Genomic DNA, 25,854 nt, shown 5'->3' with positions numbered 1-25,854 from the left:
CCTCCCAACCTGCTCCATCGTCCTGCTCACCGCTCCTCCCAACCTGCTCCATCGTCCTGCTCACCTCTCCTCCCAACCTGCTCCATCGTCCTGCTCACCTCTCCTCCCAACCTGCTCCATCGTCCTGCTCACCGCTCCTCCCAACCTGCTCCATCATCCTGCTCACCGCTCCTCCCAACCTGCTCCATCGTCCTGCTCACCTCTCCTCCCAACCTGCTCCATCGTCCTGCTCACCGCTCCTCCCAACCTGCTCCATCATCCTGCTCACCTCTCCTCCCAACCTGCTCCATCATCCTGCTCACCGCTCCTCCCAACCTGCTCCATCATCCTGCTCACCTCTCCTCCCAACCTGCTCCATCGTCCTGCTCACCTCTCCTCCCAACCTGCTCCATCATCCTGCTCACCGCTCCTCCCAACCTGCTCCATCATCCTGCTCACCTCTCCTCCCAACCTGCTCCATCGTCCTGCTCACCGCTCCTCCCAACCTGCTCCATCGTCCTGCTCACCGCTCCTTTCTTCATTCGCCAGTTCTCCACGGGCGAAGTCTGGGAGTTGGGAGAGGGCGCGTGTAAGCTCCTGCACTACATCTGCAGCATCTTTCATGTACCTCAGCCTCCTGTTGGTCACCCTGATAGGCGTCGATCGACACCTGCGTGGGGATTGGACCTTCATGTCCAAGCGCGTCCGCCCACCAGAATATTCCTTCATCTTGCAATTTTATTGATTTTAATACAGCACATGTTCTCATATTGTGTTCTCAGTTTTCCATAAAATATGTTGCAGATTTTTGTTTATTCTATATCCACAAGTATTCTAAACAGATATGGATATATCTTCAACACAGTATAATCAATCAGTCAAACATTGTTCTTAATGCAATTAATTGTAACAGACAAGAACTGCAATTTAACTAGATACAATATGTAATTACATTCATTGAAGAGACTCTTACTAAAACGTAAGTGGGCTGGGAATCCTAAAGATGCAAGACACTTTAATCATGAAGTAAATCAAATCCAATTGTTTCTTGTCTCATCCATTCTACCCGGTGTTTCATTATTCCCTAGAGACGGTCGCGGAGTTCCTGGTCCCCTTCGGCATCATGGCAATCTGCTCACACCTTAGTATCCGGCCACACCTGCTGGCACCACCAGGAAGACCAACCACATCCTTGCCCTGATAGTGGTGACCTTTGCCCTATTTTGGGCTAAATACCACCTTGTCAATGTGTTGCACATGAGCAATGGTTACTATGCCATAATTAACCAGAGCTAATACCACACTGTATGAGCGTGAGACTGAAAAAAAAATCACATTTATATAAAAATCAACTGTATTTTTTATTGTCATTATTCAAAGTGAAAATGAAATGTATGATTTCCTTGTTTCAAGCGGGGACCGGTATCTCCGGCACAGCTGCTGGAGGTTGACAGCCTCCAACATGGACACGCCCAGCAGGAGACCAGCATGATGGGAGCGGGAGAGAGAAAGAGGAGAACGAAGGAGTTGAGGAGCTGGATGAAGAGGTAAAAGAGAGGAGAATGGTTCCAGGAGAAAGAGAGGGGGAGGAGAAAGAGGGAAAAGAATGGCCTGAAGGTAAAGAAATGACTGGACAGATTGTGAAGGACCTGCATGCTATTGCCTGCCAGCCAGTCATGACTCTTCTGTGAGTTGTCTTCTTCTCCCATTAAGAGTTTCCTAATCAATGGATGGCAGCCAAATCTAATCTGAGAAAATTGTGTTTTATTTTCTTGATCTGGCCCAACATGGCAACATGTCTTAATGCTTTTGAGAAAATATATGAAGCAAAAAGAAGTAGGGAAATATTACAGTGCTCTTTTTACTGTACTTACAGCAGTACACCACACACACACACACACGCAAACACACACACACACACACACACACACACACACACACACACACACACACACACACACACACACACACACACACACACACACACACACACACACACACATATAGAAAGAGAGGCAGTCAGACAGACAAGACATCCCGGTAAGATCACTTATAAAATTCACCCCCTTCACCTGCTGAGCTTGAAGCACCACCTCTAAAAACAGAGATATGGTTCAGTCAGTAAGTCAGTCATGACCCATTAGGAAACACTTACATCTAGTGGCCGCCGAGCGAACTGCAGTGAACCAGTCTTAGGCAGTGTTTTCCCATCAAAATAGGTTCTGCCACCATTGCGTCCAACTACCAGCCCAGAGGGTCACTATTTGACATTTTTCACAGGTTTCACACAGATGGGGCTCACAACATTGGCGCTGGTCGTGGATTCTAGCTCTCCTTCCTTTTCTTTCAGCCCCTCTGCATCCCTGTCTCTCTCTCGGCTGTTCTGGCTGTTCTGTCGGTTCTTCCTGGTCCCAGAGTCCAGCGCAGTGCCTTCGAACAGACGGGCCATGAAGGCAAAGCCTTCCCGCCGGATGTAGGACTTGCCGGCGAAGGTGTAGAGGACCGGGTTGGCACAGCTGCTGATGAATGCCAGGGCTGATGTGACCGCACGGCAGGACTGCCAGATAGGGTCCAGTCTGGAGGAAGAGTAGATATGAAAACAGCAAAAAAAATGGTTGTTCATCGTTTTTTATTCAAATGTAGTTAGGGATTTGATAACAATACACTACAAATGATACCTGTGATGAGGTGAGGATCTTACGGAACAGTCATTTAGGAAAGACTTTTCAGAAAGCCTACCTTGCTTTTATAGCTGAATCTTGAGGAGAAAGTGCTGCGGCAACCTGTAAGGACAGATTTCATCTATGAGAAGAGATTTCATCACAGCAGACAGCCCAGTTACAGCCCAGTTACAGCCCAGTTACAGCCCAGTTACAGCGGGACCTACTGTTACAGCCCCGTTTAGGAGTGTGAGGCCCTGGCTATAGCTCAGACATGCACACACACAAAACACCCCACACACGCACGCACACACTACCTGCACAATGTTGATGACATGGTAGGGCAGCCAGAAGATTCCAAAGGTGACCACGATGGTTAGGATGAGTTTCTCACTGTGGATCCTCCTCCTGAACCTGGTCAAATCAAATCACACTTTTTTTCATACAGAGTTTTAAGTGTTTTTTTTCCCCGAATTCCAATTGGTGGAAAATCAATCATGACAGACCTTAATGGTCCTTGATGCAAATGTACCGGATTTCAGGACTCTAGATCACACGGGGTGATGGGAATGGCCTTTAAAACGTTTGCTTTCTCAATCACTTGTTATAGATTTACCACGTGGCCAATTGACATGGCATTGCATGCTAGTGTTTGGCCCTTGGTCCTATACTATCATGCAATGTATTCCCCTCCTGGGCCTTACCATCAAATACAATAGGATTTCACCCAACTTCACTGGCTTGTAAAAAGTGAGAAAATAAAAACAATACATCTCGACAAATATGAAATGAAGGCAGAAATAAAAATGAAGATAGTAAAACAGCAGTGGACCTGGTTTGTCTGATCCTCCGCAGGATGCAGATGTAGCTGCCTACAATCAAGCTGTAAGGAACTACAAATCCCAGCACCGTCTCCAACGTGTACTGGAGCACCACCTGCGCTGAGAGAATGGGACGTGTACTGTATCAGCATAGAGATCACCTTGATCGGTTAGCTTTAGTGACACTTTATACAGTCAGGTCCATGAGTATTTGGACAGTGACACAACTTGCATCATTTTGGCTCTGTACGCCACCACCATGGATTTGAAAGGAAACAATCAAGATGTGCGTTAAGTATAAGTGGGGCTCAAAAGTAATTGGGCAAACCAACAAAATCATAAATTAAATAGTGAGATTTAATACGTGCTTGCGAATCCTTTGCTGTCAATGACTTCCTGAATTCTGGAACCCCTAGACATCACCAGGTGCTGGGTTTCTTTCCTGGTGATGCTCTGCCAAGACTTAGCTGCAGCTGTCTTCAGTTCCTGCTTGTTCTTGTGGCGTTTTGTCTTCAGCAAGTGAAATGCATGCTCAATTGGATTCAGGTCAGGTGATTGACTTGGCCATTGCAGAACATTGCACTTTTTTTTGCCTTGAAAAACTATTGAGTTGCTTTCGCAGTATGCTTCGGGTCATTGTCCAGCTGTAGTGTGAAGCGCCGTCCAATGAGTTTTGAAGCATTTGGCTGAATCTGAACTCTGGTACAAGTTGATCTTTGTCTCATCTGTCCATAGGATGTTGTTCCAGAACTGTATAGGCTTTTTTAGTGTTTTTTGGGGCAAACTCTAATTTGGTTTTCATGTATTTGAGGTTTACCAATGGTTTACATCTTGTGGTTAGCCCTCTGTGTTTACTCTGGTGAAGTCTTCTCTTCATCGTTGACATTGACACAGATACCCCTGCCTCCTGGAGGGTGTTAATGATCTGGACACAGATACCCCTGCCTCCTGGAGGGTGTTAATGATCTGACCAACTGTGGTGAAGGCGTTTTTCTTCACCAGGGAAAGAATTCTTCTGTCATCCACCATAGTTGTTTTATGTTCCACACCTAATGTTTCTGATATCTCTCTGATGTTTCAACCTAATGTTTCTGATATCTCTCTGATGTTTCAACCTAATGTTTCTGATATCTCTCTGATGTTTCAACCTAATGTTTCTGATATCTCTGATGTTTCCACACCTGATGTTCCAATGTTTCTGATATCTAATGTTTCTGATGTTCCACACCTAATGTTTCTGATATCTCTCTGATGTTTCAACCTAATGTTTCTGATATCTCTCTGATGTTCCACACCTAATGTTTCTGATATCTCTCTGATGTTTCAACCTAATGTTTCTGATATCTCTCTGATGTTTCAACCTAATGTTTCTGATATCTCTGATGATGTTTCAACCTAATGTTTCTGATATCTCTCTGATGTTTCCACACCTGATATCTCTCTGATGTTAATGTTTCTGATATCTCTCTGATGTTTCAACCTAATGTTTCTGATATCTCTCTGATGTTTCAACCTAATGTTTCTGATATCTCTCTGATGTTCCACACCTAATGTTTCTGATATCTCTCTGATGTTTCAACCTAATGTTTCTGATATCTCTCTGATGTTTCAACCTAATGTTTCTGATATCTCTCTGATGTTCCACACCTAATGTTTCTGATATCTCTGATGTTCCACACCTAATGTTTCTGATATCTCTCTGATGTTTCAACCTAATGTTTCTGATATCTCTGATGTTTCAACCTAATGTTTCTGATATCTCTCTGATGTTCCACACCTAATGTTTCTGATATCTCTCTGATGTTCCACACCTAATGTTTCTGATATCTCTCTGATGTTTCAACCTAATGTTTCTGATATCTCTCTGATGTTTCAACCTAATGTTTCTGATATCTCTCTGATGTTCCACACCTAATGTTTCTGATATCTCTCTGATGTTCCACACCTAATGTTTCTGATATCTCTCTGATGTTTCAACCTAATGTTTCTGATATCTCTCTGATGTTTCAACCTAATGTTTCTGATATCTCTCTGATGTTCCACACCTAATGTTTCTGATATCTCTGATGTTCTCTGATGTTCTCACACCTAATGTTTCTGATATCTCTCTGATGTTTCAACCTAATGTTTCTGATATCTCTCTGATGTTTCAACCTAATGTTTCTGATATCTCTCTGATGTTTCACACCTAATGTTTCTGATATCTCTCTGATGTTTCAACCTAATGTTTCTGATATCTCTCTGATGTTCCACACCTAATGTTTCTGATATCTCTCTGATGTTCCACACCTAATGTTTCTGATATCTCTGATGTTTCTGATGTTCTCTGATGTTTCAACCTAATGTTTCTGATATCTCTCTGATGTTTCAACCTAATGTTTCTGATATCTCTCTGATGTTTCAACCTAATGTTTCTGATATCTCTCTGATGTTTCAACCTAATGTTTCTGATATCTCTCTGATGTTTCAACCTAATGTTTCTGATATCTCTCTGATGTTTCAACCTAATGTTTCTGATATCTCTCTGATGTTTCAACCTAATGTTTCTGATATCTCTGATGTTTCAACCTAATGATTTCTGATGACCTATGTTTCTGATATCTCTGATGTTTCAACCTAATGTTTCTGATATCTCTCTGATGTTTCAACCTAATGTTTCTGATATCTCTCTGATGTTTCAACCTGATATCTCTGATGTGTTTCTGATATCTCTCTGATGTTTCACCTAATGTTTCTGATATCTCTCTGATGTTTCAACCTAATGTTTCTGATATCTCTCTGATGTTTCAACCTAATGTTTCTGATATCTCTCTGATGTTTCAACCTAATGTTTCTGATATCTCTGATGTTTCAACCTAATGTTTCTGATATCTCTCTGATGTTTCAACCTAATGTTTCTGATATCTCTCTGATGTTTCAACCTAATGTTTCTGATATCTCTCTGATGTTTCAACCTAATGTTTCTGATATCTCTCTGATGTTTCAACCTAATGTTTCTGATATCTCTCTGATGTTTCAACCTAATGTTTCTGATATCTCTCTGATGTTTCAACCTAATGTTTCTGATATCTCTCTGATGTTTCAACCTAATGTTTCTGATATCTCTCTGATGTTTCAACCTAATGTTTCTGATATCTCTCTGATGTTCCACACCTAATGATATTTCTGATGATATCTCTCTGATGTTTCAACCTAATGTTTCTGATATCTCTCTGATGTTTCAACCTAATGTTTCTGATATCTCTCTGATGTTTCAACCTAATGTTTCTGATATCTCTCTGATGTTTCTAATGTTTCTGATCTCTGATGTTTTCAACCTAATGTTTCTGATATCTCTCTGATGTTTCAACCTAATGTTTCTGATATCTCTCTGTTTCCAACCTAATGATATTCCACACCTAATGTTTCTGATATCTCTGATGTTCCACACCTAATGTTTCTGATATCTCTGATGTTTCAACCTAATGTTTCTGATATCTCTCTGATGTTTCAACCTAATGTTTCTGATATCTCTCTGATGTTCCACACCTAATGTTTCTGATATCTCTGATGTTCCACACCTAATGTTTCTGATATCTCTCTGATGTTTCAACCTAATGTTTCTGATATCTCTCTGATGTTTCAACCTAATGTTTCTGATATCTCTCTGATGTTCCACACCTAATGTTTCTGATATCTCTCTGATGTTTCCTCTGATGTTTCCTATACTAATGTTTCTGATATCTCTCTGATGTTTCAACCTAATGTTTCTGATATCTCTCTGATGTTTCAACCTAATGTTTCTGATATCTCTCTGATGTTTCAACCTAATGTTTCTGATATCTAATGTTTCTGATATCTCTGATGTTTCAACCTAATGTTTCTGATATCTCTCTGATGTTTCAACCTAATGTTTCTGATATCTCTCTGATGTTTCAACCTAATGTTTCTGATATCTCTCTGATGTTTCAACCTAATGTTTCTGATATCTCTCTGATGTTTCAACCTAATGTTTCTGATATCTCTCTGATGTTTCAACCTAATGTTTCTGATATCTCTCTGATGTTTCAACCTAATGTTTCTGATATCTCTCTGATGTTTCAACCTAATGTTTCTGATATCTCTCTGATGTTTCTAATGTTTCTGATGATGTTTCAACCTAATGTTTCTGATATCTCTCTGATGTTTCAACCTAATGTTTCTGATATCTCTCTGATGTTTCAACCTAATGTTTCTGATATCTCTCTGATGTTTCAACCTAATGTTTCTGATATCTCTCTGATGTTTCAACCTAATGTTTCTGATAATCTCTGATGTTTCAACCTAATGTTTCTGATATCTCTCTGATGTTTCAACCTAATGTTTCTGATATCTCTCTGATGTTTCAACCTAATGTTTCTGATATCTCTCTGATGTTTCAACCTAATGTTTCTGATATCTCTCTGATGTTTCTGATTCTCTGATGTTTCAACCTAATCTCTCTGATGTTCTAATGTTTCTGATATCTCTGATGTTTCAACCTAATGTTTCTGATATCTCTCTGATGTTTCAACCTAATGTTTCTGATATCTCTCTGATGTTTCAACCTAATGTTTCTGATATCTCTCTGATGTTCCACACCTAATGTTTCTGATATCTCTCTGATGTTTCAACCTAATGTTTCTGATATCTGTTTCTGATGTTTCAACCTAATGTTTCTGATATCTCTCTGATGTTTCAACCTAATGTTTCTGATATCTCTCTGATGTTTCAACCTAATGTTTCTGATATCTCTCTGATGTTTCAACCTAATGTTTCTGATGATATCTCTCTGATGTTTCAACCTAATGTTTCTGATATCACACTCTGATGTTTGATATCTCTCTGACCTAATGTTTCTGATATCTCTCTGATGTTTCAACCTAATGTTTCTGATATCTCTCTGATGTTTCAACCTAATGTTTCTGATATCTCTCTGATGTTTCAACCTAATGTTTCTGATATCTCTCTGATGTTTCAACCTAATGTTTCTGATATCTCTCTGATGTTTCAACCTAATGTTTCTGATATCTCTCTGATGTTTCAACCTAATGTTTCTGATATCTCTCTGATGTTTCAACCTAATGTTTCTGATATCTCTCTGATGTTTCAACCTAATGTTTCTGATATCTCTCTGATGTTTCAACCTAATGTTTCTGATATCTCTCTGATGTTTCAACCTAATGTTTCTGATATCTCTCTGATGTTTCAACCTAATGTTTCTGATATCTCTCTGATGTTTCAACCTAATGTTTCTGATATCTCTCTGATGTTTCAACCTAATGTTTCTGATATGTTTCTCTCTGATGTTTCAACCTAATGTTTCTGATATCTCTCTGATGTTTCAACCTAATGTTTCTGATATCTCTCTGATGTTTTTCAACCTAATGTTTCTGATATCTCTCTGATGTTTCAACCTAATGATATTCTCACACCTAATGTTTCTGATATCTCTGATGTTTCAACCTAATGTTTCTGATATCTCTCTGATGTTTCACCTAATGTTTCTGATATCTCTCTGATGTTTCAACCTAATGTTTCTGATATCTCTCTGATGTTTCAACCTAATGTTTCTGATATCTCTCTGATGTTTCACACCTGATGATATCTCTCCACACCTGATGTTTAATGTTTCTGATATCTCTCTGATGTTTCAACCTAATGTTTCTGATATCTCTCTGATGTTTCAACCTAATGTTTCTGATATCTCTCTGATGTTTCAACCTAATGTTTCTGATATCTCTCTGATGTTTCAACCTAATGTTTCTGATATCTCTCTGATGTTTCAACCTAATGTTTCTGATATCTCTCTGATGTTTCAACCTAATGTTTCTGATATCTCTCTGATGTTTCAACCTAATGTTTCTGATATCTCTCTGATGTTTCAACCTAATGTTTCTGATATCTCTCTGATGTTTCAACCTAATGTTTCTGATATCTCTCTGATGTTTCAACCTAATGTTTCTGATATCTCTCTGATGTTTCAACCTAATGTTTGTTTCAACCTAATGTTTCTGATATCTCTCTGATGTTTCAACCTAATGTTTCTGATATCTCTCTGATGTTTCAACCTAATGTTTCTGATATCTCTCTGATGTTTCAACCTAATGTTTCTGATATCTCTCTGATGTTTCAACCTAATGTTTCTGATATTTCTGATGTTTCAACCTAATGTTTCTGATATCTCTCTCTCTCTGATGTTTCAACCTAATGTTTCTGATATCTCTCTGATGTTTCAACCTAATGTTTCTGATATCTCTCTGATGTTTCAACCTAATGTTTCTGATATCTGATGTTCTAATGTTTCTGATGTTTCAACCTAATGTTTCTGATATCTCTCTGATGTTTCAACCTAATGTTTCTGATATCTCTCTGATGTTTCAACCTAATGTATTCTGATGTTTCAACCTAATGTTTCTCTCTGATGTTTCAACCTAATGTTTCTGATACCTAATGTTTCTAATGTGATATCTCTCTGATGTTTCAACCTAATGTTTCTGATATCTCTGATGTTTCAACCTAATGTTTCTGATATCTCTCTGATGTTTCAACCTAATGTTTCTGATATCTCTCTGATGTTTCAACCTAATGTTTCTGATATCTCTCTGATGTTTCTGATGTTCCACACCTAATGTTTCTGATATCTCTCTGATGTTTCAACCTAATGTTTCTGATATCTCTCTGATGTTTCAACCTAATGTTTCTGATATCTCTCTGATGTTTCAACCTAATGTTTCTGATATCTCTCTGATGTTTCAACCTAATGTTTCTGATATCTCTCTGATGTTTCAACCTAATGTTTCTGATGATATCTCTCTGATGTTTCAACCTAATGTTTCTGATATCTTCTGATGTTTCAACCTAATGTTTCTGATATCTCTGATGTTTCAACCTAATGTTTCTGATATCTCTCTGATGTTTCAACCTAATGTTTCTGATATCTCTGATGTTTCAACCTAATAATGTTTCTGATTTCTGATGTTTCAACCTAATGTTTCTGATATCTCTCTGATGTTTCAACCTAATGTTTCTGATATCTCTCTGATGTTTCAACCTAATGTTTCTGATATCTCTCTGATGTTTCAACCTAATGTTTCTGATATCTCTCTGATGTTTCAACCTAATGTTTCTGATATCTCTCTGATGTTTCAACCTAATGTTTCTGATATCTCTCTGATGTTTCAACCTAATGTTTCTGATATCTCTCTGATGTTTCAACCTAATGTTTCTGATATCTCTCTGATGTTTCAACCTAATGTTTCTGATATCTCTCTGATGTTTCAACCTAATGTTTCTGATATTTCTGATGTTTCAACCTAATGTTTCTCTCTGATGTTTCAACCTAATGTTTCTGATATCTCTGATGTTTCAACCTAATGTTTCTGATATCTCTCTGATGTTTCAACCTAATGTTTCTGATATCTCTCTGATGTTTCAACCTAATGTTTCTGATATCTCTCTGATGTTTCAACCTAATGTTTCTGATATCTCTCTGATGTTTCAACCTAATGTTTCTGATATCTCTCTGATGTTTCAACCTAATGTTTCTGATATCTCTCTGATGTTTCAACCTAATGTTTCTGATATCTCTGATGTTTCAACCTAATGTTTCTGATATCTCTCTGATGTTTCAACCTAATGTTTCTGATATCTCTCTGATGTTTCAACCTAATGTTTCTGATATCTCTCTGATGTTTCAACCTAATGTTTCTGATATATCTCTGATGTTTCAACCTAATGTTTCTGATATCTCTCTGATGTTTCAACCTAATGTTTCTGATATCTCTCTGATGTGTTTCAACCTAATGTTTCTGATATCTGATGTTTCTAATGTTTCTGATATCTCTCTGATTTCAACCTAATGTTTCTGATATCTCTCTGATGTTTCAACCTAATGTTTCTGATATTCTCTGATGTTTCAACCTAATGTTTCTGATATCTCTCTGATGTTTCAACCTGATATCTCTCTGATGTTTCTGATATCTCTCTGATGTTTCAACCTAATGTTTCTGATATCTGATATCTCTGATGTTCCATGTTTCACCTAATGTTTCTGATATCTCTCTGATGATGTTTCATGTTTCAACCTAATGTTTCTGATATCTCTCTGATGTTTCAACCTAATGTTTCTGATATCTCTCTGATGTTTCAACCTAATGTTTCTGATATCTCTCTGATGTTCCACACCTAATGTTTCTGATATCTCTCTGATGTTTCATGTTTCAACCTAATGTTTCTGATATCTCTCTGATGTTTCAACCTAATGTTTCTGATATGTTTCTGATATCTCTCTGATGTTTCAACCTAATGTTTCTGATATCTCTAATGTTTCTGATGTTCTCACACCTAATGTTTCTGATATCTCTCTGATGTTTCAACCTAATGTTTCTGATATCTCTCTGATGTTTCAACCTAATGTTTCTGATATCTTCTGATGTTTCAACCTAATGTTTCTGATATCTCTCTGATGTTTCAACCTAATGTTTCTGATATCTCTCTGATGTTTCAACCTAATGTTTCTGATATCTCTCTGATGTTTCAACCTAATGTTTCTGATATCTCTCTGATGTTTCAACCTAATGTTTCTGATATCTCTGATGTTTCAACCTAATGTTTCTGATATGATGTTTCTCTGATGTGTTTCAACCTAATGTTTCTGATATCTCTCTGATGTTTCAACCTAATGTTTCTGATGTTTATCTAATCTCTCTCTGATGTTTCAACCTAATGTTTCTGATTCTCTGATGTTTCAACCTAATGTTTCTGATATCTCTCTGATGTTTCACACCTAATGTTTCTGATATCTCTGATGTTCCACACCTAATGTTTCTGATATCTCTCTGATGTTTCAACCTAATGTTTCTGATATCTCTCTGATGTTTCAACCTAATGTTTCTGATATCTCTCTGATGTTTCAACCTAATGTTTCTGATATCTCTCTGATGTTTCAACCTAATGTTTCTGATGTTTCAATAATGTTTCTCTCTGATGTTTCAACCTAATGTTTCTGATATCTCTCTGATGTTTCAACCTAATGTTTCTGATTTCTGATGTTTATCTAATGTTTCTGATATCTCTGATGATGTTTCTGAACCTAATGTTTCTGATATCTCTCTGATGTTTCAACCTAATGTTTCTGATATCTCTGATGTTTCAACCTAATGTTTCTGATATCTCTCTGATGTTTCTAATGTTTCTGATATCTCTGATGTTTCAACCTAATGTTTCTGATATCTCTCTGATGTTTCAACCTAATGTTTCTGATATCTCTCTGATGTTTCAACCTAATGTTTCTGATATCTCTCTGATGTTTCAACCTAATGTTTCTGATTTCTGATGATATGTTTCTGATATCTCTGATGTTTCAACCTAATGTTTCTGATATCTCTCTGATGTTTCAACCTAATGTTTCTGATATCTCTCTGATGTTTCAACCTAATGTTTCTGATATCTCTCTGATGTTTCAACCTAATGTTTCTGATATCTCTCTGATGTTTCAACCTAATGTTTCTGATATCTCTCTGATGTTTCAACCTAATGTTTCTGATATCTCTCTGATGTTTCAACCTAATGTTTCTGATATCTCTCTGATGTTCCACACCTAATGTTTCTGATATCTCTCTGATGTTTCTGATGTTTCCAACCTAATGTTTCTGATATCTCTGATGTTTCAACCTAATGTTTTCTGATGTTTCAACCTAATGTTTCTGATATCTCTCTGATGTTTCAACCTAATGTTTCTGATATCTCTCTGATGTTTCCACTGATACCTAATGTTTCTGATATCTCTCTGATGTTCCACACCTAATGTTTCTGATATCTCTCTGATGTTTCAACCTAATGTTTCTGATATCTCTCTGATGTTTCAACCTAATGTTTCTGATGATATCTCTCTGATGTTTCAACCTAATGTTTCTGATATCTCTCTGATGTTTCAACCTAATGTTTCTGATATCTCTCTGATGTTTCAACCTAATGTTTCTGATATGTTTCTCTCTGATGTTTCAACCTAATGTTTTCTGATGTTTCAACCTAATGTTTCTGATATCTCTGATGTTTCACACCTAATGTTTCTGATATCTCTGATGTTTCAACCTAATGTTTCTGATATCTCTCTGATGTTTCAACCTAATGTTTCTGATTCTCTGATGTTTCAACCTAATGTTTCTGATATCTCTCTGATGTTTCAAACCTAATGTTTCTGATATCTCTCTGATGTTCCACACCTAATGTTTCTGATATCTCTCTGATGTTTCAACCTAATGTTTCTGATATCTCTCTGATGTTTCAACCTAATGTTTCTGATATCTCTCTGATGTTCCAACCTAATGTTTCTGATATCTCTCTGATGTTTCAACCTAATGTTTCTGATATCTCTCTGATGTTTCAACCTAATGTTTCTGATATCTCTCTGATGTTTCAACCTAATGTTTCTGATATCTCTCTGATGTTTCAACCTAATGTTTCTGATATCTCTCTGATGTTTCAACCTAATGTTTCTGATCTCTGATGTTTCAACCTAATGTTTCTGATATCTCTCTGATGTTTCAACCTAATGTTTCTGATATCTCTCTGATGTTTCAACCTAATGTTTCTGATATCTCTCTGATGTTTCAACCTAATGTTTCTGATATCTCTCTGATGTTTCAACCTAATGTTTCTGATATCTCTCTGATGTTTCAACCTAATGTTTCTGATATCTCTCTGATGTTTCAACCTAATGTTTCTGATATCTCTCTGATGTTCCACACCTAATGTTTCTGATATCTCTCTGATGTTTCAACCTAATGTTTCTGATATCTCTCTGATGTTTCAACCTAATGTTTCTGATATCTCTCTGATGTTTCACACCTAATGTTTCTGATATCTCTCTGATGTTTCAACCTAATGTTTCTGATATCTCTCTGATGTTTCAACCTAATGATTTCTCTGATGATATGTTTCTCTCTGATGTTTCAACCTAATGTTTCTGATATCTCTCTGATGTTTCAACCTAATGTTTCTGATATCTCTCTGATGTTTCAACCTAATGTTTCTGATATCTCTCTGATGTTTCAACCTAATGTTTCTGATATCTCTGATGTTTCAACCTAATGTTTCTGATTTCAACCTAATGTTTCTGATATCTCTCTGATGTTTCAACCTAATGTTTCTGATATCTCTCTGATGTTTCAACCTAATGTTTCTGATATCTCTCTGATGTTTCAACCTAATGTTTCTGATATCTCTCTGATGTTTCAACCTAATGTTTCTGATATCTCTCTGATGTTTCAACTGATGTTTAATGTTTCTGATATCTCTGATGTTTCAACCTAATGTTTCTGATATCTCTCTGATGTTTCAACCTAATGTTTCTGATATCTCTCTGATGTTTCAACCTAATGTTTCTGATATCTCTCTGATGTTTCAACCTAATGTTTCTGATATCTCTGATGTTTCTGATGTTTCAACCTAATGTTTCTGATGATATGTTTCTCTCTGATGTTTCAACCTAATGTTTCTGATATCTCTGATGTTTCAACCTGATGTCTGATGTTTCAACCTAATGTTTCTGATATCTCTCTGATGTTTCAACCTAATGTTTCTGATATCTCTCTGATGTTTCAACCTAATGTTTCTGATATCTCTCTGATGTTTCAACCTAATGTTTCTGATATCTCTCTGATGTTTCAACCTAATGTTTCTGATATCTCTCTGATGTTTCAACCTAATGTTTCTGATATCTCTCTGATGTTTCAACCTAATGTTTCTGATATCTCTCTGATGTTTCAACCTAATGTTTCTGATATCTCTCTGATGTTTCACACCTAATGTTTCTGATATCTCTGATGTTTCAACCTAATGATGTTCTCATGTTTCAACCTAATGTTTCTGATATCTCTCTGATGTTTCAACCTAATGTTTCTGATATCTCTCTGATGTTTCAACCTAATGTTTCTGATATCTCTCTGATGTTCCACACCTAATGTTTCTGATATCTCTCTGATGTTTCAACCTAATGTTTCTGATATCTCTCTGATGTTTCAACCTAATGTTTCTGATATCTCTCTGATGTTTCAACCTAATGTTTCTGATATCTCTCTGATGTTTCAACCTAATGTTTCTGATATCTCTCTGATGTTTCAACCTAATGTTTCTGATATCTCTCTGATGTTTCAACCTAATGTTTCTGATATCTCTCTGATGTTTCAACCTAATGTTTCTGTTTCAACCTAATGTTCTCTGATATGTTTCTGATATCTCTCTGATGTTTCAACCTAATGTTTCTGATATCTCTCTGATGTTTCAACCTAATGTTTCTGATATCTCTCTGATGTTTCAACCTAATGTTTCTGATATCTCTCTGATGTTCCACACCTAATGTTTCTGATATCTCTGATGTTTCAACCTAATGTTTCTGATATCTCTCTGATGTTTCAACCTAATGTTTCTGATATCTCTCTGATGTTTCAACCTAATGTTTCTGATATGTTTCTCTCTGATGTTTCAACCTAATGTTTCTGATATCTCTCTGATGTTTCAACCTAATGTTTCTGATATCTCTCTGATGTTTCAACCTAATGTTTCTGATATCTCTCTGATGTTTCAACCTAATGTTTCTGATATCTCTCTGATGTTTCAACCTAATGTTTCTGATATCTTCTGATGACCTAATGTTTCTGATATCTCTCTGATGTTTCAACCTAATGTTTCATATCTCTCTGATGTTTAATGTTTCTGATATCTCTCTGATGTTTCAACCTAATGTTTCTGATATCTCTCTGATGTTTCAACCTAATGTTTCTGATATCTCTCTGATGTTTCAACCTAATGTTTCTGATATCTCTCTGATGTTTCAACCTAATGTTTCTGATATCTCTCTGATGTTTCAACCTAATGTTTCTGATATCTCTCTGATGTTTCAACCTAATGTTTCTGATATCTCTCTGATGTTTCAACCTAATGTTTCTGATATCTCTCTGATGTTTCAACCTAATGTTTCTGATATCTCTCTGATGTTTCAACCTAATGTTTCTGATATCTCTCTGATGTTTCAACCTAATGTTTCTGATATCTCTCTGATGTTTCAACCTAATGTTTCTGATATCTCTCTGATGTTTCAACCTAATGTTTCTGATGTTTCAATATGTTTCTCTCTGATGTTTCAACCTAATGTTTCTGATATCTCTCTGATGTTTCAACCTAATGTTTCTGATATCTCTCTGATGATATGTTTCTGATATCTCTCTGATGTTTCAACCTAATGTTTCTGATATCTCTCTGATGTTTCAACCTAATGTTTCTGATATCTCTCTGATGTTTCAACCTAATGTTTCTGATATCTCTCTGATGTTTCAACCTAATGTTTCTGATATCTCTCTGATGTTTCAACCTAATGTTTCTGATATCTCTGATGTTTCAACCTAATGTTTCTGATCTCTCTGATTTCAACCTAATGTTTCTGATATCTTCTGATGTTTCAACCTATGTTTCTCTCTGATGTTTCAACCTAATGTTTCTGATATCTCTCTGATGTTTCAACCTAATGTTTCTGATATCTCTCTGATGTTTCAACCTAATGTTTCTGATATCTCTCTGATGTTTCAACCTAATGTTTCTGATATCTCTCTGATGTTTCAACCTAATGTTTCTGATATCTCTCTGATGTTCCACACCTAATGTTTCTGATATCTCTCTGATGTTTCAACCTAATGTTTCTGATATCTCTCTGATGTTCCACACCTAATGTTTCTGATATCTCTCTGATGTTTCAACCTAATGTTTCTGATATCTCTCTGATGTTTCAACCTAATGTTTCTGATATCTCTCTGATGTTCCACACCTAATATTTCTGATATCTCTCTGATGTTTCAACCTAATGATGGCTTGCTTCACTGGCAGTGACAGTTCTTTCGACTTCCTATTGAGGGTTAACAGCAACAGATTCCAAACTCAAGTGCCGCACTTGAAATCAACTCTATGCCTTTCATATGCTTACTTGTACATTAACTAATGAGGGAATAACACACAGCTGGCCTTGGATAAGCTGAGCAGCGAATTGTCCAATTAATTTTGCTCTCTTAAAAAGGGTCAGACCACATGTAAAAAGTGTTGTAATTCCTACACCATTCACCCAATTTGGATGTAAATACCGTCAAATTAAAGCTGAATGTCGGACCTTCCCTCTCCTATTAATTATTTAACTTCAACTCCAATATGCTGTGGTAGACAGCTAAAATAATAACAACTTGGTAAATGTCCAAATATTTATGGGCCTGACTGTATACAAAATCAATGTACTGTAAACTCCATACCTTGCAATGTTTTTATGGATGATCTGACTACAGATAAGAATGTGAATAAACAGGTAACTTCGGTGATAGAAAGCTCTCATGTAAAGTCTGTACTTTTTTGTTCCCTCACCTGAAATACATTCACGGTTTGATTGGTTGCTCTTTCCCCCTCCCCTGTCAGTCACTCCAGGAGTGAAGATAATTAGCAAAGTAAGGAATGAATTCAGTTGGTAAATAAGGAAGTAAGTGTCACTCACTTGACTCTGCTGCTTGTGAAATGACTCACACACCATACGGCTCCTCCCGTTGGGGTACGTGGCCGTCAGTTTGTGCCTGAACAGCAACGCGGGGATGGATGAGACCAGCACCAGGATCCACAGTACCAGCACCCCCCGCAGTACTGCCTTCCGGCCAGCGAGGGCAGCAACACGCCGCGGCCACACCACGGCCACCAGCCTGTGCAGGCTCATCAGCATGATCAGTTGGATGGAGGCGTACATATTGGCCAGGCACAGGTAGAAGAGTATCTGATCCAGACAAGAAGAGAGTGGCTTTTTCTTGTCATTTCAAAAGGATAAGGATTCAATGACAATGTAATCACTGCATGTCAAGTGTCAATGGTGTTTTCAAACGTCTGGGAAGAAAATGACATCATTGGAACATTTACATATTGGTTGCATTCCAGGCCGACAAAATTGCAGTCATTGCGTTGCATCAACCAATGGTTGCGTGCCATGTCATCGACTGCGCAGTCGGGCATCAGATTGCTATTTCATATGATGTGGTAAGCAGATATGTTAAACACCTATACAGGCGTTGTGAGATCTGGCAGATGTCTACAGTGTAGTCAGCCTGGAATGCGGCAATCAACAAAAAGAAGAGCCTCCACCTTGCACATGATATCGCCAAAAATCCATGTCTTCTTCACAAGGTACACGATGAAGAACGGCGTGAGCGCCATGAGCGAGCCGTCGGCCACTGCCAGATTGAGGATGAGGAGGGTGGTGACAGAGCGACGGCGGGCGCGTGCCAGGATACTCCAGATGATAAAGAGATTGCCGGGGACGCCAAGGAGAAACACCAGACCCAGGATGAGTGCCCCTACGGTTGTGGAGGTGGTATTACCCACAATGCTTTGGTTCGCCACGAAAACAGACATGGTGGTGTTAAGGACGTGGTTGGAGGCTGAAAGGAACAGGGAGGGGGGCGTAGTGGAGGAGAACGGAGAAAGGGACAAGGGGGGTTTTGTGAGGGATGGAGGGATGATTTGGGGGATGGTTTGGTTGTGGGCCATGGCAATGATCTGCAAGGGACAGAAAGGTTAAAGGTTCAATGAAAACACTGAGGTAGAAGTGTCACTAACTTGTATCAGCAGCAATGTTGAATAGTTAGTGGTGGTATAGGATACAGACCTGGGTTCCAATACTTTATCTGTGCTTGATTGAGCTTGCCTGGCTTAATAACCCAATGGAACAGTCTTAAAACTGCAAATCCCACCCATCTGACACTCCAGGCATGGTAGACCAAACGCTCAAAGTATTTGAAAGATTTCAAATCATGTTTGAAGGCAGGTCTGATAGAGTATGAAACAAGCTTAGGTGTATGAGAGGCTGTGAGCGTAGGGCTTTAAGTGGTAAAGATACAGAGGACGTGTTTGCATCGAAGAGGATGCAGTCCCATAATCCATTCAGACACTGTGGGGGTTCAAATTGCAAGTCGAACATGTAAATCAAATCAAATCAATGTATAGCTTAGGCCAGGGTTTCCCAAGCCCCCACCCATGGGTGCACGTTTTGTTTTTTACCCTAGCGCTACACAGCTGATTCAAATAATCAAAGCCTGATGAAGAGTTGGTCATGTGAATCAGCTGTGTAGCGTTAGGGTAAAAAACAAAACCTGCACCCAGGCTCCAGGACCGACTTTGGGAAACTCTTGCCTAAAATATACATGTTTGACTTGCAATTAAGCCACTGGAGTGCAGGCAGCGACTGACTGGATTTATCACACTCACTCTCAAACATATTTAATACACCTAATGGACAGTAATGCTAGTGTGCGTCTACACAAGACAGAGGAGAGAAGATAATGTAGACAGAAAAGAGAAGCTAATATAGAGGAGAGAAGATCCTGTAGACAGAGGTGAGAAGCTAATATAGAGGAGAGAAGATAATATAGAGGAGAGAAGATAGTATAGAGGTGAGAAGCTAATATAGAGGAGAGAAGATAATATAGAGGAGAGAAGATAGTATAGAGGAGAGAATATCTTGTAGAAAGAGGAGAGAAGATAATATAGAGGAGAGAATATAATATAGAGGAGAGAAGATAGTATAGAGGAGAGAATATCTTGTAGAAAGAGGAGAGAAGATAATATAGAGGAGAGAAGATCCTGTAGACAGAGGAGAGAAGATAATATAGAGGAGAGAAGATAATATAGAGGAGAGAAGATAGTATAGAGGAGAGAATATCTTGTAGAAAGAGGAGAGAAGATAATATAGAGGAGAGAAGATCCTGTAGACAGAGGAGAGAAGATAATATAGAGGAGAGAAGAGAGAAGATATAGAGGAGAGAAGATAGTATAGAGGAGAGAATATATTGTAGAAAGAGGAGAGAAGATAATATAGAGGAGAGAAGATCCTGTAGACAGAGGAGAGAAGATCCTGTAGAGTGTAGACAGAGGAGAGAAGATAATATAGAGGAGATAAGATCCTGTAGACAGAGGAGAGAAGATCCTGTAGACAGAGGAGAGAAGATAATATAGAGGAGAGAAGATAATATAGAGGAGAGAAGATAGTATAGAGGAGAGAATATCTTGTAGAAAGAGGAGAGAAGATAATATAGAGGAGAGAAGATCCTGTAGACAGAGGAGAGAAGATCCTGTAGACAGAGGAGAGAAGATAATAATAATAATAATATATGCCATTTAGCAGACGCTTTTATCCAAAGCGACTTACAGTCATGTGTGCATACATTCTACGTATGGGTGGTCCCGGGATCGAACCCACTACCCTGGCGTTACAAGCGCCATGCTCTACCAACTGAGCTACAGAAGGACCACCAAGATAATATAGAGGAGAGAAGATAATATAGAGAAGAGAGAAGATAGTATAGAGGTGAGAAGCTAATATAGAGGAGAGAAGATAATATAGAGGAGAGAAGATAGTATAGAGGAGAGAATATATTGTAGACAGAGGAGAGAAGATAATATAGAGGAGAGAATATAATATAGAGGAGAGAAGATAGTATAGAGGAGAGAATATCTTGTAGAAAGAGGAGAGAAGATAATATAGAGGAGAGAAGATCCTGTAGACAGAGGAGAGAAGATAATATAGAGGAGAGAAGATAGTATAGAGGAGAGAATATCTTGTAGAAAGAGGAGAGAAGATAATATAGAGGAGAGAAGATCCTGTAGACAGAGGAGAGAAGATCCTGTAGACAGAGGAGAGAAGATAATATAGAGGAGAGAAGATAGTATAGAGGAGAGAAGATAGTATAGAGGTGAGAAGCTAATATAGAGGAGAGAAGATAATATAGAGGAGAGAAGATAATATAGAGGAGAGAAGATAGTATAGAGGAGAGAATATCTTGTAGAAAGAGGAGAGAAGATAATATAGAGGAGAGAAGATCCTGTAGACAGAGGTGAGAGGATAATGTTTACAGAAGAGGAAGCTAATATAGAGGAGAGAAGCTAATATAGAGGAGAGAAGCTCATGTAGAAGAGAGAAGATAATGTAGACAGATGAGAGAAGCTAATATAGAGGAGAGAAGATCATGTAGAAGAGAGAAAATCATGTAGACAGATGAGAGAAGATCATGTAGCGAGAGGAGAGAAGCTATTATAGAGGAGAGAATATATTGTATACAGAGGAGAGAAGATAATATAGAGGAGAGAAGATAATATAGAGGAGAGAATATATTGTATACAGAGGAGAGAAGATCCTGTAGACAGAGGAGAGAGGATAATGTTTACAGAAGAGGAAGATAATATAGAGGAGAGAAGATAATATAGAGGAGAGAAGATCATGTAGAAGAGAGAAGATAATTTAGACAGATGAGAGAAGATCATGTAGCGAGAGGAGAGAAGCTATTATAGAGGAGAGAAGATCATGTAGATTTATAAACAGAGAAGACAAGAGGAGATCAGTGAGACACAATCAGGGCGTTGGAGAGAGAATACCTTCAGGACAAATTCAAACATCCTGGGATTAATATGGGTTTAGATGTGGTATTAACAGACAGCTGTGAGTGATCCGCTAATGGAGAATACATTCCCCTGTTGGGTAGCAACTGGGTGGTGCATGTGTGTACGAGCATGTGTGCGTGCGTGTGTGTGTGTATGTGTGTGCGTGTATGTGCGTGTGTGTGCGTGCGTGTTTGTGTGCGTATCTGTGTGTGTATGTGCATGCGTGGGTTTGTGTGAGTGTGTGTACACTTGTGTGTACGTACGTGTGTGTGTGTGTGAGTGTGTGTGTGTGTGTGAGTGTGTGTGTGTGTGTGTGTACGTGTGTGTGTGTGTGTGTGTGTGTGTGTGAGTGTGTGTGTGTGTATGCACACACACTCCTTCTACTCTACATTACTTGACTTCAAATTCTGCAAAAGCTTTTATTTGGATGTCTACATCTTTTAGGTTCCTGAATAAACTTCAACGCAGCAGAAATAAATGCCTCGAAAACCTGTGTGTTATTTCTTCCTAAAGTCTGCGTTTTTATTTTGACTGAGGCTGAAACACTGGGAGGAGTCCACGTGTAGGTGTGTTGAGGAATTGTAACAGGTTTCTAATTGCAAACCAGCATGACCAGACTTGACTGGTAAAATAAACACTAAGTCTTGTAGCTACAATGTTTGTTTGAGAAATCATTCTACCTCCCTCTGAGGACGGTTTCAAATCACTGTCTGCCTTCGAAATGGCACCCTATTGTAGTGCACTACTTTTGGCCCTATTGGGAATAAGATGCTATTTCAGACAATCCTATATCTTAGTGTTTGGTGTGGAGAAGTCCATGATGTGAGAATATGTTTAATATTTAACATGACAATCTAATCTATCCTGTGTTTCCCTTGCAAATATGTTATTGTATAGGCTTCTCTTATACCATGCACTCACACCTGTAATAATAATGAACTAACATGCGTCCACATCACAGGAGGTTGGTGGCACCTTAATTGGGGAGGATGGTCTCATGCTAATGGCTGTAGCTAAATAGGTGGAATGGTTTCAAACACATCAAACATATGGAAACCACACGTTTGACCCCATTCCATTTATTCCATTCCAGCCATTACAATGAGCCAGTCCTTCTGTGGCTCAGTTGGTAGAGCATGGCGCTTGTAACGCCAGGGTAGTGGGTTCGATTCCCGGGACCACCCATACGTAGAATGTATGCACACATGACTGTAAGTCGCTTTGGATAAAAGCGTCAGCTAAATGGCATATATTATTATTATTATATTATAAAATACAGTATATCCTCACACCAGCCTCCCCTGGTGCACATGGACACACACACACACACTGTATACTATACATGGGCTATATGCAAATATTACAGTACATTGCACATCTAAGTAAATCTTAATGTTCTTGTTTTATCAAGTAATAACTTGACAGAAATTCAACGCACGTCGAAAATATTTCATTGATTGTTGTTTACAATGTTGGTCATTTAGCAGGCACTCTTATGCAGAGCGACTTACAGGAGCAATTAGGGTTAAGTGCCTTGCTCAAGGGCACATTGACAGATGTTTCACCTCGTCAGCTTGGGATTCAAACAAGCAACCTTTACTCAGTAAAAGAACAATCGTTATAATCTAGTTCTCAGAGGTGCACACACACATCCCAAATGAACCTCTTTGCACCCTCACAGTAGTTCTTATTGTAATTCTGCTGTCATTCTGAGTGATTATGAGTGTGTACTATGGTGTGGGAGTCAATTCATTCATTTCTACAATGTCATTTATGCATTAAATATCAAGCACTGCTTAGAAGTGCACGGCTGGCTAGGCTCTGTAACAGGTAGTGAGGGAATAGATCTGTAGAGTATTAGACAGTTCAGGGAGACTTCTGTGCATTGTACTGTAGACCCATGGAGTTAGCTAGAGGACTAATCATGTACATTGTACTATAGTCCCATGGAGTTAGCTAGAGGACTAATCATGTGCATTGTACTGTAGTCCCATGGAGTTAGCTAGAGGACTAATCATGTGCATTGTACTGTAGTCCCATAGAGTTATCTAGAGGACTCATCATGTGCATTGTACTGTGGTCCCATAGAGTTATCTAGAGGACTCATCCTGTGCATTGTACTGTGGTCCCATAGAGTTATCTAGAGGACTCATCCTGTGCATTGTACTGTAGTCCCATAGAGTTATCTAGAGGACTCATCCTGTGCATTGTACTGTAGTCCCATAGAGTTAGCTAGAGGACTAATCATGTGCATTGTACTGTAGTCCCATAGAGTTATCTAGAGGACTCATCCTGTGCATTGTACTGTAGTCCCATAGAGTTATCTAGAGGACTCATCCTGTGCATTGTACTGTAGTCCCATAGAGTTATCTAGAGGACTCATCCTGTGCATTGTACTGTAGTCCCATAGCGTTATCTAGAAGACTCATCCTGTGCATTGTTCTGTAGTCCCATGGAGTTATCTAGAGGACTCATCCTGTGCATTGTACTGTAGTCCCATAGAGTTAGCTAGAGGACTCATCCTGTGCATTGTACTGTAGTCCCATAGCGTTATCTAGAGGACTCATCCTGTGCATTGTACTGTAGTCCCATGGAGTTATCTATAGGACTCATCCTGTGCATTGTACTGTAGTCCCATAGAGTTATCTAGAGGACTCATCCTGTGCATTGTACTGTAGTCCCATAGAGTTAGCTAGAGGACTAATCATGTGCATTGTACTGTAGAACTAAGAGTTAGCTAGTGTACCTGTTTTTGCATGTCACAGTCACCATGATGGGACAGATACAACGATGAGTCCTCTAACTCTATTTGTAGAGTGCTTATCTGTCCTCTTTCACACATGTACACAACAGTATTATACACCTTGTGAATTGTAAGTGTGTTGTTTTGTGTATACCAACTCTCCCTGAGAGAAACCTTTTAGAGAGTGGGGTCACGGCTAAATGGACACTGTGTGTAGAGAACACTGTATCATTTTCCCCACCATTGAGAGCAACAGCTGACACACTCAAACGGGCCAGACTCACAGAGGGAAACAAGCTAGGACTGCTCTTGGGCACAAAAGCTCCTACGCACACTAGCATATTATGCATACCTTAGAGAGAAAGGGAGAGGGAGAGAAGAGAAAGCGAGGAGCGAGGATATGACTCTGATTCATAGAGTTGCTATTGGGCTTATTATCACATATGATGTTCCATTGAGAACAGCTGGTCGCACCCACCGAACAGTTAAATAACAACAGTACTACTTTCTGCAAACAATTATCACGTTTGATGTGGTGTCAAGTACACACCAGGGTATGTGTGTATCACATGTCTGAGTAGGAGTGTAGATCTAGGATCAGGTCCCCATCTGTCCATGTATTTGTATTTATTATGATCTGAACGGCAAACTGATCCCAAATCAGCACTTTGAGGGGCTTAATAGGATACATACTGCCCCAGGACTATCAAACCATCTCTATATATTTTGTTGTCCGAGGGCATGCTGATAGCTCCTGCTAGAGGTGACTTTATATTACATTACTTTACTGTACTTAATTTTACTGTCTATTTCCATTGACTGACCTGACCACAATCAGGAGGGAGGTTGGGGACAGAAGAGAGGGAAGACTGAAAAGAAACTCACCAAATAGTCCTAATCCTGGGGTAGAGAAAGAGATGGAGAAGAGGCAGGGACAGACTTCCTTTATTTCATTTCTTCTAGTCTTGATGGTGTATATATTCTTCCTACTTTTCTCAGTACTCCTCTTTCACTCCACGTGTTCTCTCCTCTCGATCCCTCTTTCCCTCGATCCCTCTTCCTCTCTATCTCTCTCTCTCTCTCTATCTCTCTCTCTCTCTAACTCTATATTTTCACAGATCTGTCATGCTTGCAGTAGCACGCTGTAGCAGAGTAAAGGCAAGGGGGTGTGTCGTGTTCCCTCGTCTTTCAACATCTCCCT

The 25,854-nt window shown here is 38.7% G+C and overlaps 1 protein-coding gene across 50 annotated transcripts; it reads right to left on the bottom strand.

Annotated features, from left to right (window-relative positions):
* Positions 1-1,386: 1,386 nt before the first annotated feature.
* LOC118368934 (leukotriene B4 receptor 1-like) lies at positions 1,387-25,854 on the bottom strand. Of its 50 annotated transcripts, XR_008093496.1 has the most exons (10): positions 25,539-25,854; positions 18,620-19,033; positions 17,146-18,257; positions 12,278-12,343; positions 11,578-11,644; positions 7,960-8,092; positions 7,021-7,120; positions 5,649-5,749; positions 5,204-5,505; positions 4,915-5,107 (listed from the first exon to the last, which is right to left on the bottom strand). XR_008093496.1 is itself a non-coding variant. In XM_035753430.2 (7 exons), exons 2-7 carry the CDS (start codon positions 19,022-19,024, stop codon positions 2,240-2,242), a joined length of 1,236 nt encoding a protein of 411 aa, XP_035609323.1. In that variant the 5' UTR covers positions 19,025-19,033; positions 25,539-25,838; the 3' UTR covers positions 1,387-2,239. The 50 variants fall into 50 exon arrangements, 1 of the variants encoding a protein (XP_035609323.1); XR_008093488.1 differs by lacking the exons at positions 11,578-11,644; positions 12,278-12,343 and adding an exon at positions 15,386-15,518 and having other exon boundaries at positions 17,079-18,257; XR_008093489.1 differs by lacking the exons at positions 11,578-11,644; positions 12,278-12,343 and adding an exon at positions 15,386-15,551.

Source organism: Oncorhynchus keta, chromosome 35 (genome assembly GCF_023373465.1).
Source record: "Oncorhynchus keta strain PuntledgeMale-10-30-2019 chromosome 35, Oket_V2, whole genome shotgun sequence".
NCBI lineage: Eukaryota > Metazoa > Chordata > Actinopteri > Salmoniformes > Salmonidae > Oncorhynchus > Oncorhynchus keta.
The sequence above is the reverse complement of the archived record's forward strand: the minus strand, read 5'-3'. Positions and strand labels throughout refer to the sequence as shown.

Bases quoted from the DNA above. Each gene is read 5' to 3' on its own strand.
- LOC118368934 (XM_035753430.2), bottom strand. From the start codon at position 19,024: ATGGCCCACAACCAAACCATCCCCCAAATCATCCCTCCATCCCTCACA. The intron at 3,054-3,471 runs GTCCACTGCTGT...TGATTTGACCAG, and splicing joins CGGAGGATCAGACAAACCAG to GTTCAGGAGGAGGATCCACA. The intron at 2,763-2,956 runs GTAGTGTGTGCG...CTGTCCTTACAG, and splicing joins ATGTCATCAACATTGTGCAG to GTTGCCGCAGCACTTTCTCC.